The sequence below is a fragment of the Octopus bimaculoides genome, chromosome 15 (genome assembly GCF_001194135.2).
Source record: "Octopus bimaculoides isolate UCB-OBI-ISO-001 chromosome 15, ASM119413v2, whole genome shotgun sequence".
Taxonomy (NCBI): Eukaryota; Metazoa; Mollusca; class Cephalopoda; order Octopoda; family Octopodidae; genus Octopus; species Octopus bimaculoides.
In genome coordinates, this window is record NC_068995.1 from 13,968,498 (window position 1) to 13,981,455 (window position 12,958).

At 35.5% G+C, this 12,958-nt stretch overlaps 1 protein-coding gene across 3 annotated transcripts in view; it reads left to right on the forward strand.

The window, feature by feature from the left end:
* Positions 1–12,958, forward strand: part of LOC106869515 (sarcolemmal membrane-associated protein) — a 52,273-nt gene that overhangs the window by 36,591 nt on the left and 2,724 nt on the right. For all 3 annotated transcript variants that reach the window (XM_052973182.1, XM_014915283.2, XM_052973183.1), the window contains 6 exons: positions 323–385; positions 1,616–1,678; positions 2,365–2,481; positions 3,637–3,712; positions 5,045–5,204; positions 11,596–11,730. In XM_052973182.1, the coding sequence (XP_052829142.1) occupies positions 323–385; positions 1,616–1,678; positions 2,365–2,481; positions 3,637–3,712; positions 5,045–5,204; positions 11,596–11,730 (614 nt within the window). The remainder of the gene's footprint in view (positions 1–322; positions 386–1,615; positions 1,679–2,364; positions 2,482–3,636; positions 3,713–5,044; positions 5,205–11,595; positions 11,731–12,958) is intronic.

Here is a 12,958-nt window from a genome sequence, read left to right on the forward strand (position 1 = left end):
AATATCATACTTTGACAGTGTCAACCTTTATAGCTTAGGGCTGTGATTATGATGATGACATGTGAACAATGCAAATATTCTGTTTAGTGAATAGAATTTACTCTTGTTTTTTGTTTTTTTTTCAGCACTAAACATTTCAACTACTTACTTTTTTTTTTTTCTGTCTTCCGTTTCAGTTTGTATATTTTAACCAGTCTGGAGTTGAGATAAAATATGTTAGACTAATATTTTCATTTATTTAAGAAATATGAAAAGAAAAAAAAAAGAATAGAAGGAAAAAGAAATTGGTAGTATTAATTATTGTCTTTCTTTTTATATTTAGATCAATTAGAAGTTGAGAAGTCTAAGCACAAAGAAACATTTGACGAACTAATTGAAAAGAAACGTAAGTGATGTTTTTTTTTTCTTGTAATGATAACATATTGCATTATTATTATTATTAAGTGGCATGCTGGACAAAATCTTTAGCAGTATTTTGCTTGTTGCTGTGTTCTGAGTTGAAATTCCACCAAGGTCAACTTTGCCTTTCATCCTTTCAGCGTCGATAAATTAAGTACCAGTAAAACACTGGGGGTGATGTAATTGATTGGTCCCCTCCCACCTAATCCGAGGCCTTGTGCCTCTAGTGGAAAGGATTATTATTATTATGCTGGTATCATGTAAAAAGCACTGGTGATGGTGCCATGTAGAAAGTGCTGGTGCCATTTAAAAAGCACCAGTGGTGGTGCCATGTAAGAAGCACCCAGTATAATCTGTACAGTGGTTGGCAGGAGGGAAGGCATCCAGTTAGAGAAACTAAGCCAAAACAAACTATGGAACCTGGTATGGCCCTTGGACTTGCCAGCTCTTGTCAAGCCATCTGACTGATGCCAGCATGGCAAACAGGCATTAAATGATGATGAAGGTTCTGTTGTCACTCAAATGTTCAGAAAAACTGAGATAATGAAGAAAAGCAGCACAGCTTTAGACTTACTTGCTGCAAGTGAGAGATGATAAAAGTTTCTTGGTCCTATGCCTAAGGTACAGAGTTCTAGGTTAAGTTTATTCATTTGGCAATTTCAATTCCTTGATTTTTTTTTTTTTGTATATTTGGATTTAATTTAAATTTATAGCCTTATTTAATATTAGTTTAATTTGTTTTTACACTCTCGGAGTGGTTGGCGTTAGGAAGGGCATCCAGTTGTAGAAACTCTGCCAAATCAGATTGGAGCCTGGTGTAGCCATCTGGTTCGCCAGTCCTCAGTCAAATCGTCCAACCCATGCTAGCATGGAAAGCAGACATTAAACAATGATGATGATGTGAGATTATGATAGAATGGTTAATATCAGAATCGGTTGAGAAACAAATGAAATGCCTTGTGGTATTTAGCTAAGGTCTCTTCATTTCCTGAGTTTGAATCCTATGGGAGCTGAATTTGCCTTTCATCTTTCTGTGCCTAATCAACTAAGAACCAGACAAGTACTAGCATTGATTGATTTAATAGATTATACCATATCTTATCAAAATTTGTGCCTCTGTGTCAAGGTTAAAAATCATTAATTAATGTAACTATCTGTTATATTTGTTGAGATTGAATTAAATATTAAGACTCGTATACATATATATCTTATATAGGATTGCTGCAGGAGGCGCTCCAAAGTGCTAAACAGAGCCGTAATGAAGCAGAACAATTGAAGAGTAAGTGCTGAATTTTCTCTGCATTTGTTGATTTTCTTCAAGCAAAGAATAATTTACGAATATTTAATCATTTAAAATTCTATATTTCATGATTTACATCTCGAATGTTTAATGATTTAACATTTAAACATGTTTTATGGAGTTAAAATTTTGATACAGATCGACTATTGTAGTGTTTTTGAGTTGCTGTTTTCACATTTTTAATTCAGAATTTAATTTCAATGATGCATTAATTTAAATTATAAATTTACCTTAATAAGGCAGTTAATTTAATTTAATTTAAATTTCTAATTGAGAATTTTGTTCCATATCAAAATTTTTGAGATGAGTTTTTACAGTAATATTGAACTTGAAAGCATATAAGATGTACTTTTTTTTTTTATATCAAAATTAATCTTTAAAAAAACAAAATTACTCCAGGTCCTCTATGCAAAGTTGGGCCTTTGTAACTAAAAAACAATTTTTGGGGGAATGTGCACTGTTGAAATGTGTCTAATATACCCATGCATCTTTTATGCTATCAGATACGGTAAAATTGTCAATGTTAGTAACTTTACAAAAACACAAATGGTGATTATTCATCCAGGAAATATAGACTGCTATTGCTATTGAAAACAAATTGTAATTATGGTTTTTCATTATTTTTTGTTATTAATCTTTTTATGTTATTTTTTTAATTTAATTAGACAAAGTGAAGACATTACAAGATGAAATAGACTCTGATAAAAACACTCGTCAACGAGATTCTCCTCATGTTAAGAGCTCACATGAATCTACGCACAGACCCACAGCTAAAAACAAAAGTAATTATTATTGTTATTATTATGAAGGTGGTGAGCTGGCAGAATTATTAGCCCGCCAGATGAAATGCTTAGCGGTATTTTGCCTGTCACTATGTTCTGAGTTCAAATTCCACCGAGGTCAATTTTACCTCTCATCGTTTCGGGGGTCAATAAAATAAGTACCAGTTGAACCCTTTGGTTGATGTAATTGATTCATCTTCTCCCCCAAAATTGCTGCCCTTGTGGCAAAATTTGAGACCATTATTATTATGTATTTTATTTTGCATACTATCTTGAATAGTAAAACAGAAAAGAGAGTTAACATTGGAGTATTTTAGAAATAGCTTTGAATATTAATTACCAAGTGAAACGCTATGTTTTACCGAAATAATACAAACAGCCCTGTTATTGTTGGTGGTGGTGGTGGCAGATGAAACACTGGCTGCTTCAAGATTTTCAAATAGATATTGGAAACGAATCCTAGAGTTGGCTGAAACAGCATGAAATAAGTTGTCTTGCTGAAGGACACAATGTGCAGTCAGGAATTGAACTTGTGACCTTGCAATTGCGAGCTGAATACTCAAACCACTTAGCCACGTTTCCATGACCTTGTACTTAGATCAGAAGTATGTATTAAGGTGGCATGCTGGCAGAATCATTACAGTTTTGGAATAAATATCTTTATATATTTCTTCCAGCTCTTTACATTCTGAGTTCAGATCCAGCCTAGGTCATTTTTGCCTTTAATCCCTCAGGGACTGATAAAGTAAGGTACCATTTAAGTGCTGGGGTTGAGAGCTCTTCCTTCAAAATTACTAGCTGTGTCACAAAAAAAAAAAAAAAAAAAAAAAAAAGCATTGGTGCTGGTGTCACATAAAAAGCACTAGTGCCATGTAAAAAGTTACGGTGATGGTGCCACATAAAAAGCAATGCTGGTCCTGGCGCCATGAAAAAGGACACTGGTGCTGCATAAAAAGCACACACTATACTCTGTAAAGTAGTTGGCATTTAGAAAGACATTCAGCCTGTTGCACCCCCCTTGTTTTTCCCTCTCCTGTCAAGCCATCCAACCCATGCCAGCATTGAAAACAAACCTTAAATGATGATAATGATGATTTATAATATTTTTGAAACAATTTCTTAAAAATAATATTTTTCTTACCCTTTTTTTACCAGGTGAATTGAACTCCCTAAAAGAGGAATGTACAAACCTTAGAAAGCGAATACATGCTATTGAAACAGAGATGAAGTTGTAAGTAGAGATCATAATGTAAAAACAGACCCAACCTTTTTGTATGTCACGTTTATATTATGATGTAAAATATGTTAGTTTAAGAGCTTGAATAGTTCTCGATAAACAACTGTCAGCTCCATTGTTATGCTTTATATGTAGCTAAATGATTAAGTATTACCTGTTAATTACACATTGCTGGATTAAGTGCTTAACTATTATAATTTTTGTGTAGTCATATAGGCATGCACTCAATATATAATATAAAAATATTGATTTGATATAATTCCTTGGTTTCAATTAGAAAATACAGTGAAAGCACTTCCTTGTATAATTCATTTCATTCTTTAGACATTTCCTCTAGAAATGTGATTATATTTATATCTTGGGTTCAAACCTATGAAGTTGTATGGAAAATTATGATCCAATGAGTAGCTTGTATATATTCCTACAGATTTTTTTTCTGTGAAGATAACGCTGTAAGTACGGATGCTCTTCAGAAAATGGAAGGGGCACTACTCTTATTTGTCAGATTATAGCAGTTGTACATGGGTTATCTCCCGCCTCGTTTTTTTTTTTTTGAACGCGATTTGTAAGGGGAAATCAGTGAAAGTGGTAGTATGAATGTAGGAATAGGGAGCAGAGAAAATTGTAGGGCAAGGGAAATAAACTAATGTAAAGGATTTTATTTATATATGAGATTTAGTTTTGATGAAATGCTCAAGACAACGTTGTAGTGGAGAACTGTAGGGTGTGGTAGATATATTTATTTTAATTTTTTTTTTTTTTTTTGTTAATCACGGTGCCAGCATTAGTGAGGTTATTTAAACACTTGCAAGACAAGACCTGCCTCAGTTGAGTGGAGTATAGTATTGTAGTGAAAGCATGATAGAGGGACAGGATAAGTGTCTTGTTGAAGAGATGAATACATGGCTTCCCTCGAGAGAGAGAGAGTGTGTGAGAAAGAGATGATGAGGACATACCCTCAAGGTACAAGTTAAATATAAGAGAATATGATTCATTTTCATAACGATCAGTGTTTCTGTTTGGTTCTGAAATGACTTGATGTTATCACAAGTTTTCACTGTATTTTCTGCATCCAGCTAGATTTTATAGTTTCTATAGAAAAATTATGCAGAAAGCAGGACAGAATTTTTGTATTGGTGAATTGTGCATTTTTTCTTTTTTGTTTTCTTTTTTGGTCATTTCATTTTCATTTTCATTTTATGTCTTCTTTTAACCGTTTGTATATATTTATTCTGAAAATGTGTTTTTATTTAAAAAAATAAATAAATGAATGAATAAACGAAAGAGAATCTGGGAAAACTTGAACGATTAATGTTGATTTTGTAGATCAAGGAAAGAAAATTTACAACTGTCATCTGATTACAACAAACTGCAAGATTCCCACCGAGAACTTGAAGCTTTGAAGGTCAAACTGGAACACAAAGCAATTCTTTGGAAATCTAATATGACAGATGCCCAAAAAGAGGCTGAACAAGCTAAACAGGAGGTGAGCGTGAATCCAGCCATGACAAGTCTTTCTCCTATTCCTCCTACTACTACTACTACCATCACTACAACTACTATTTCGTCTCCTAGCTGCTCTGCTTATACTACTACTACTTCTACTACAACAACAACCACAACAACTACTGCTGCTACTACTGCTGCTGCTGCTGCTGTCACTGCTGTTTCAGGAAAACTTGACCAGCAGGGCATTGGCCATTCTCCAGACAGGTTAAGCAGTGACCAGTTACCAGCTCAGGTACCACAGCTACACTACACACTGCATGAACTCCACTGATTCCTACTACTACTATTATTATTACTACTACTACTACTACTATTCTCTCACTACACTCTCACCTGCTTCAAGTGTTTTTTTTTCTCTTCTCTTTCTTCATCTTAACGAACCTCTCCTGACATAATATTGCAGCATCCTGCCATCTAGCTCCAAACCTTCACACTGTGTCTTGTTAAACAAAAATGTTGCTTCCAATCATCACTAAGACATCCAAACTATTTAAAGACTGACCCTGACCAGGCACAGTGACCGTAAGGTCAAGGTGCTGGACTACTGAACAGATTGACTAGAGTTCAAACCATCATAAAGTTGCAATTATAGTCTCATACATAGGTGTCAGACATTTACCTAACCTGACAATGGTTCATATCCTGTTTACTACTTAGTTTGTTGCTGAAGGTACTTAATTGCTCTTGCTGGTTCAGTCTACTTAGCTGTATGCAGGTACCACATACAATAAGGTCAGTTCACAACTGTAAGAAGCAGGAGCACTGTATCTTTACCAACAGCTTTATTAGTTTGCTGGGACTGAGGTCAAGGGTTCTTGTGAACCAAATCAAGGTGCCAGAGATACCATTTTCTGCACTGAAACCAGATTGTCCATCATTATTTCGGTCCAGTTTTGCCCTAGTATGTTGGCCCTCTATGTCTCTAATTGTGGTCTGTTGCTGTTCGGTTGCTTGTTAACCTTCATAAACAGGCTCATTATCAGATATAAGTTCAGCTGTGACCATCTTGTCTTTTTGTTTTTTCCTTTGGTCATTGTATATCTCAGATTACATTACCAATTATGTTTTGTTAAAATGACAGTGTGATTCGAGGGAGATTTGTCAGTTGTTTCTAGCTATCTAGAGGTGTGCGATGACTCTCTCTCACACATGCGCTCATGCGCACATGCACACACATACACACAAAAACTGAAATCCATTGTAGTTATCTGATGAGGAGAAGAAAAGATAACTACAACCATTAGTTGCACAGTTTGATTTTTTTTTTTTTTTTTTTGTAATCCTTTGATGTCTCAGTCTGCTAGGCTGACAGAAAGGTTTTACTCATACTTCATGGTCAAGTGGTGTTAGCAGTAGGAAGGATATTTAGCTGTATAAATACAGTTGTTTTACTAATTAGTAAATGTACAAATCATAAAAGAAAAACATTCCTCCTATAAAAATTGTCATCGTTTAACGTCTGCTTTCCATGGGTTGGACAACACATTAAAGAATATCACATAGTGATAATAATTGTTTTTGACTTGAGCACAAGGCCAGCGATTCTTGACTGGTGCTTATTTTATTGACTTTGGTAGGATTTGAACTTAAAATGTGGAGAGCCATAAGATATACCACAAGGTATTTTCCCCCAATGCTCTAACAATCCCGTTAACTTACCAACTTAATAATAATCCTTTCTACTATAAGCACAAGGCCGGGAATTTGTGGGAGGGGAATAGTCAATTACATTGACCCCAGTACTCAACTGGTACTTATTTTATTGACCCTGAGAGGATGAAAGGCATAGTTGACTGTGGTTTAGTTTTGAACTCAGAGCATATGGATGAAATGCTGCTGAGTATTTTGCCTGGTGTGCTAATGATTCTACTAGGTTGCCGCCTTGACTCGAGTAGATGTTGCATGTTATTTACGCCATCACTCTGCTGAATTTGTCTGTCCATTATTCTGATGATAATATATATAATAGATACAGTAAGATCTTAATATTAGCTGAATTTGGTGTAGAATTAGATATTTAATGTCTGTTTGGTTGACAAGAAACTTATTTATAAGAAAACCAGATGCTCTTAAAGCAGTAACCAATTTTGTCACTAGTTGACAGCATTTTTGAATTTCTATTATACATCAAACTCTTGAGAAGACCCAAATCTGACATATAAACATGCCATTCTACTAATTACACCAAACATCCATACTGCTGCATTTATAATTTAGTTAGACTTTGAACCTCATCTTTAATGATGAAAAGTGTTTTATTAATTACGTCTTTACATTGACTAGATTGATTCTATCTCTGATTGTCGTATGGTGTCTTATCCCTGTTCACAATTTGAGATCAAAATGATTGCAACGTTGTGTAGGATGTGAACATTAAAACATTTTTGTCTTATGTCAAAAGATGTAGAGTAATAGTCCATATAATCATATAATTAACAATGTGTCTCAGACATTTTAACCTGTTCTACTAACTAGACACAAACATTATCATTGAAAGAGTGAGTTTGTCAAAGAAAAAGTTGAGCAGCACTAGAAAAAAAAAAAAAGAAAAAGAAATTGTATTAATGCTTCAATGAAATGTTGACTTTTCAGGATTTTGAACTCCTGATGATTGTTTCTGTTTGTTTATCTATCTATCTGTTCATTCTGTTTTGTGGAGCTTTTGGAGTTTGATCTTTTTCATTTTTTTTCTTTTTATTTTGGTGGGTGGGATTTGTGTGTTGGCTGTTTGCTGCGTGTGGTCCTTTTTTTTTTCTTATAAAGTGCAGCTAATGCATGTGCATCATCTCATTACTGAGGCATAATTTCTCGCTTATTAAATATTGTCTCTACTTTTCTACAACAGCGTCAGTCCTTACCAGCCAGTTGCTTTATCAACCCTTCATCTACCTACCCCACTTTTCTGCATTTTTCTTGACTATTTTGAAAGTTGTTTTTATGCTGTGTTCTTGTTGTTTATATATATATATATATATATTAGTAATTTGCTTGTTCTATAATGAAAATTTGTGACACATCAATGTGATTTTAAAAATTCAAGAAAAGAGAAAACTTAATTGTATGTTGTGTGTTGATCAAGCTATCAGATATTCTGCATCACTAGTCACAATGCACTTCCTTGCATTGTTGTAGCTTTTGAATGATGCTATCCTACTGGCTAGGCAGGCAGGCTGGTTGGCCAATTTCATCCCCCTGAACAGAACACAAATCTGTTGCAGAGAGGGTTCCCCATTTACAGCTGGAGCAATGTGGAATGAAGTGTTTTGCTCAAGACCACAATGCACTGACAGGTCTGCTAATTTAAACCGGCCATATCTGGCCAAAATATTGTACCTGTTTTATGTCAGACTGGTCAGATCCAGCCTCTCACACCCACACGGCAATGTCATACTAAAAATAAATAACACCTTCGAAATCTCAAAGCTATGAGATAACACAGGATTAATTTCATAAAATGTGAATATGTAAGTATGTTTGACAAAGTAATCTGAATGCTAAAGGGTTAAACCATGATCTTGTGATTGTGAATGCAACACACTAACCACTGGGCTATTTTCTCTTTGTGTGCGTGAGAGAGAGAGAGTTCAGTTGGTCTCCTTGTTTTTATATGAGTATCTTGGCATTATATACAAGTTGTAACGAGCAAAGATTTAGTGAAATTAGGTCTATCCTTATGCAAACTGTATGTGTTTCATACAAAGAGGGGAAACAATCAGTGGAACAAATGTGACTATGACTTTGAAGTTTCAAACAATACTCTTGTTTAAGAATAATAAATTTTTACTCTACAAGAGTACAGAGTAACCCATCAGATTAGTGTAAAATTGTTTTTATTATAACTGAACATAAAAACAAACATTAGCATATATTTATATATATTTGTTCCATTATCTTAAATAATGGGAATATGTTACAACTGCTTGTGTATGTGTGTAGTTTTAATTCATTAGGCCTCTTTCCTTATATTTTAGTATGTCTTGGCATGGTGTACACTATACAGAGTTATATTGTGTGAAGATTTAGTGAAACTAGGTCTTTAGTTATGATTATGCTGGCTGTGTATGTGTGTCTATATATATATATATATATATATATATATTCTTTTACATGTTACTGATTTCAGTCATTGGACTGCAGCCATGCTGGGACACTACCTTTAGTCAATCAGATTAACCTCAAGTTAGGAGGGGGGGGGGCATTGCCAAACTGACACCGATTGTTATTTGGTGTGACAAACACAAAAATGTGAACACGTACACACACACATGCAATGGGCTTTTTGTATAGTTTTTATCTACCAAATCCACTCAAGGCTTTGGTCTGTCCAGGGCTATAGTAGAAGACACCATGCCTGTAGTACCATGCAGTGGGACTGAACCCTGAATCTACGTGGCTGAGAAGGAAGCTTCTTAAGCATACAGCCATGCCTGTTCTTCTGTGTGTGTGTGTGTGTGTGTGTGAGACTCCTTTAGTTGTTAGTCTGTGGTCATGTTGGGGCACCACTTTGAAGGATTTTAGTTTATATCGAACCTGGTACTTGAGTGATCACTATTTGCTGCACCACTAAGTATAGGTCATAAACACATACAATTTCTTTTTAAAGTGGTGTCAACATTAGGACAGGCACCCAAATATACTCTGTGTGTGTGTGTGTGTGTACATGATAGATTCTCCCATTGAAGATGGCATATGAGAGTTCAGCTTTTGCCAAACGGCCTGTACAAATGATTTTTATTATAGTGATCAAATGTATATGCTGTACATTAGCTCCTCACTCCCTCCATCAAATTGGTGATGCCTGAACAGGTGCACTGTGTACCACATGTCAGTGTTGAAGTGATTGCAGAGCAATGTGAGATGAAGTGTTTTGCTCAAGAAAACAATGCACCACCCAGTCCAGGAATTGAAACCATATATGTGTGTGTGTGTGTGTATATATATATATATATATATATATATATAAATGAAAATAAATGATGGGCTTTCACACAAGGCTTTGGTCAACTTCAGAATATAGTGGAAGATTCTTGCTCAAGGTGTCATGCAGTGGGTTCAGACCAAAACCCATGTAGGTACTGGATGTACTTCTTGACCCCAACACTAAGGAGGAAAGGTGGCACCTACATTCCTTTTCAAGGTGTCCCTGACTGTTGGTAGGAAATTATCAAGTCAGGCCTGAATGCTTATCACAGAGTGAGGTTCATGAAAGGCATCTAAGCGCCAGGTGGTGGGGTACCACTAATGGTTTCATCTTCATACAGTAACTATTTAGTTGTTGTTGTTGCTTACCCTCAGGTCCACTTTGATGGAGTAGACCTGTGATCAGAGCTGAATTGCTTATGATTACTTTAAGTTAAAGGTGGAAAGCTGGCAGAATTGTTCGCATGCTGGACAAAATGCTTAGTGGCATTTCGTCTGTACTTACATTCTGAGTTCAAATTCTGTTGAGGACAGCTTTACCTTTCATCCTTTCAAGGTTGATAAAATGAATACCATTTGAGCTCTGCAGTTGATGTAATCTTTCCCCCATCCCCCAAAATTGCTGATCTTATGCCAAAATTTGAAACTATAATTACTTAAATAATTGTGTCCCATTTCACCTTTTTTTTTGTAGCTGGTAGGGTGTGATGTGAGGGAGATTTAGTTGCTTTTTCTAACAGGCCCTAAATCAGTGTGGTGGAACCCATTCATTCTTTTCCAGATAGGACTGTTATAGTGTCAAACAAAATACATCTTGCATTTTATTTATTTATTTTTTTGTTTTTGTTAGTTTATTTTCCAAGTTCAAATTTTGCTGAGGTCAACTTCACCTTTCATCCTTCGTAGGTCAAATTCAAAGTACCATCAATTACCGGGAGTGGGTCAATGTAATCAAGTATTTCCTTTCCCTCACTACCCTAGGTTCTAGTCCTTGTGCCTATATTATACATCAATATTTGAACTAAACACAGAAATGATTTCACCATTGCATCTCAAGGCAGGAAGCTGGCAGTACCAGTTGTACACCAAGGTCAAAATAATCAACTTGCCCACTCTCCTCAAAATTACTGGCCCTGTGCCAAAATTAGAATATTTGAATTTAAACCCTGCAACTAATGAACTAAACATTTCACAAATCATACAGTGCTTCTGTTGTCATTACCCATTTATAATTGGCTTAACTGTACTATCCATGAGTTAAATTAACTTGACTTGTCCTCAGTACCAGGGACACAGCTTAAACTGTTCAGTCTACAACTGACTTGTCCAATTCTGACCATCACCTACACGCATACACACCGTTTACTGACTTTTGATTGAAATCTTGTTTGAAAATTCTCTTTAATGTAACTACCTTTAACATTACCATGTATTGTTGTTCTTTTCAGACGGGGCAAACCAAAGATTTAGTGAGTGACCTTACTATGAAGTGCGATAAGTACACCGATGAAGTTCGCAGTCTTCGTGAAGAACTAAGCAGTATGCTGGAAGACTACCAATATCTCAGGGACAAAAGTAAATTGGTGAGTCTTATTTCTTATATCATCATCATGATTTAATATCTGCTGTCCATGGGTTGGACAGTTTGAGCAAAGCTGGTGGGCTGCATCAGGCTCCAGTCTGATTTGGCATGGTTTCTATGGCTTGATGCCCTTCCTAAAGCTAACCACCTTACAGAGCATGCTGGGTGCATCTACGTGACACCACATGGGCGCTTTTACATGGTGTTGCACAGGCACTTTTACTTGGCACTGAATAGCGTTTTGTTTTTATTTCTTCCATTATTTAAGCTGTTTGACACTCTTATTCCAAAGACCTCCATACACATGCCTCACATTCTTTGTTACCAACCTGGTCAAAACTATCTGTGTTAAACAGTTATTTAAGTTAAACCAGCAATCAAAATAAAGATGTAGGCTTTGAGTTTGTAAAAATCTGCCTTTGTATATAGTTGCATTCCAAACGCTAGCTCAATGTCTTTATTGTTTCAGTCATTGGACTGTAGTCATGTTAGGACATCACCATTACGGGTTTAGTTGAACAAATAGAAACAAGTACTTGTTTTTTTTTGTTTTGTCTTTTTGAAGTCTGGTCCTCATACTTTGGTCTTTTTTGGCTGAAACTGCTTTGTTTTCATAAAAAAATTTTTTTTTTCATATCCCCATAACCTAGCAAACACCAGTTGTCAAGCAGTTTGAGTGGATAGACCCAGGTGCATGCATGCATGCAACAGACTTCTACACAATATCTGCCTACCAAATTCACTCCTAAGCAATTGATCAGCTCAAGGCTATAGTAGAAGACACTTACCCATGGTGTTGTTCTAATGGACTGAACCTGACACCATGTTGTTGCAAAGCTAGGTTTTTTTTTAACCTTACAGCTATACCTGTGCTTAGTATATCAATAAATAGAGAAAAAAATTACAGCTATTTTCAAAAAAAAAGATTAAATGATTACAGCTAAACAGCAACATCAATCTTGTGCCCCACCTTTTCTCTCTCTTCTCTGAGACAATAATAAAACCTGCTGAGTTTTCTCAGATGTTAAGCTTTAAAATCATGGATGGTATTTTTCTGAGCAAAATCTGTATCCTTTTGTGGAACGACGACGACGATTCAAAGCCAGGAAATATTTGATGCAGCTCTCCAACTTGCCAGCCCATACCCAGCATAGAAGATACATTAAATGATGAGATATATATATAGAGATAGATAGATACATCATTATCCTTGTTTTAACATTAACTTT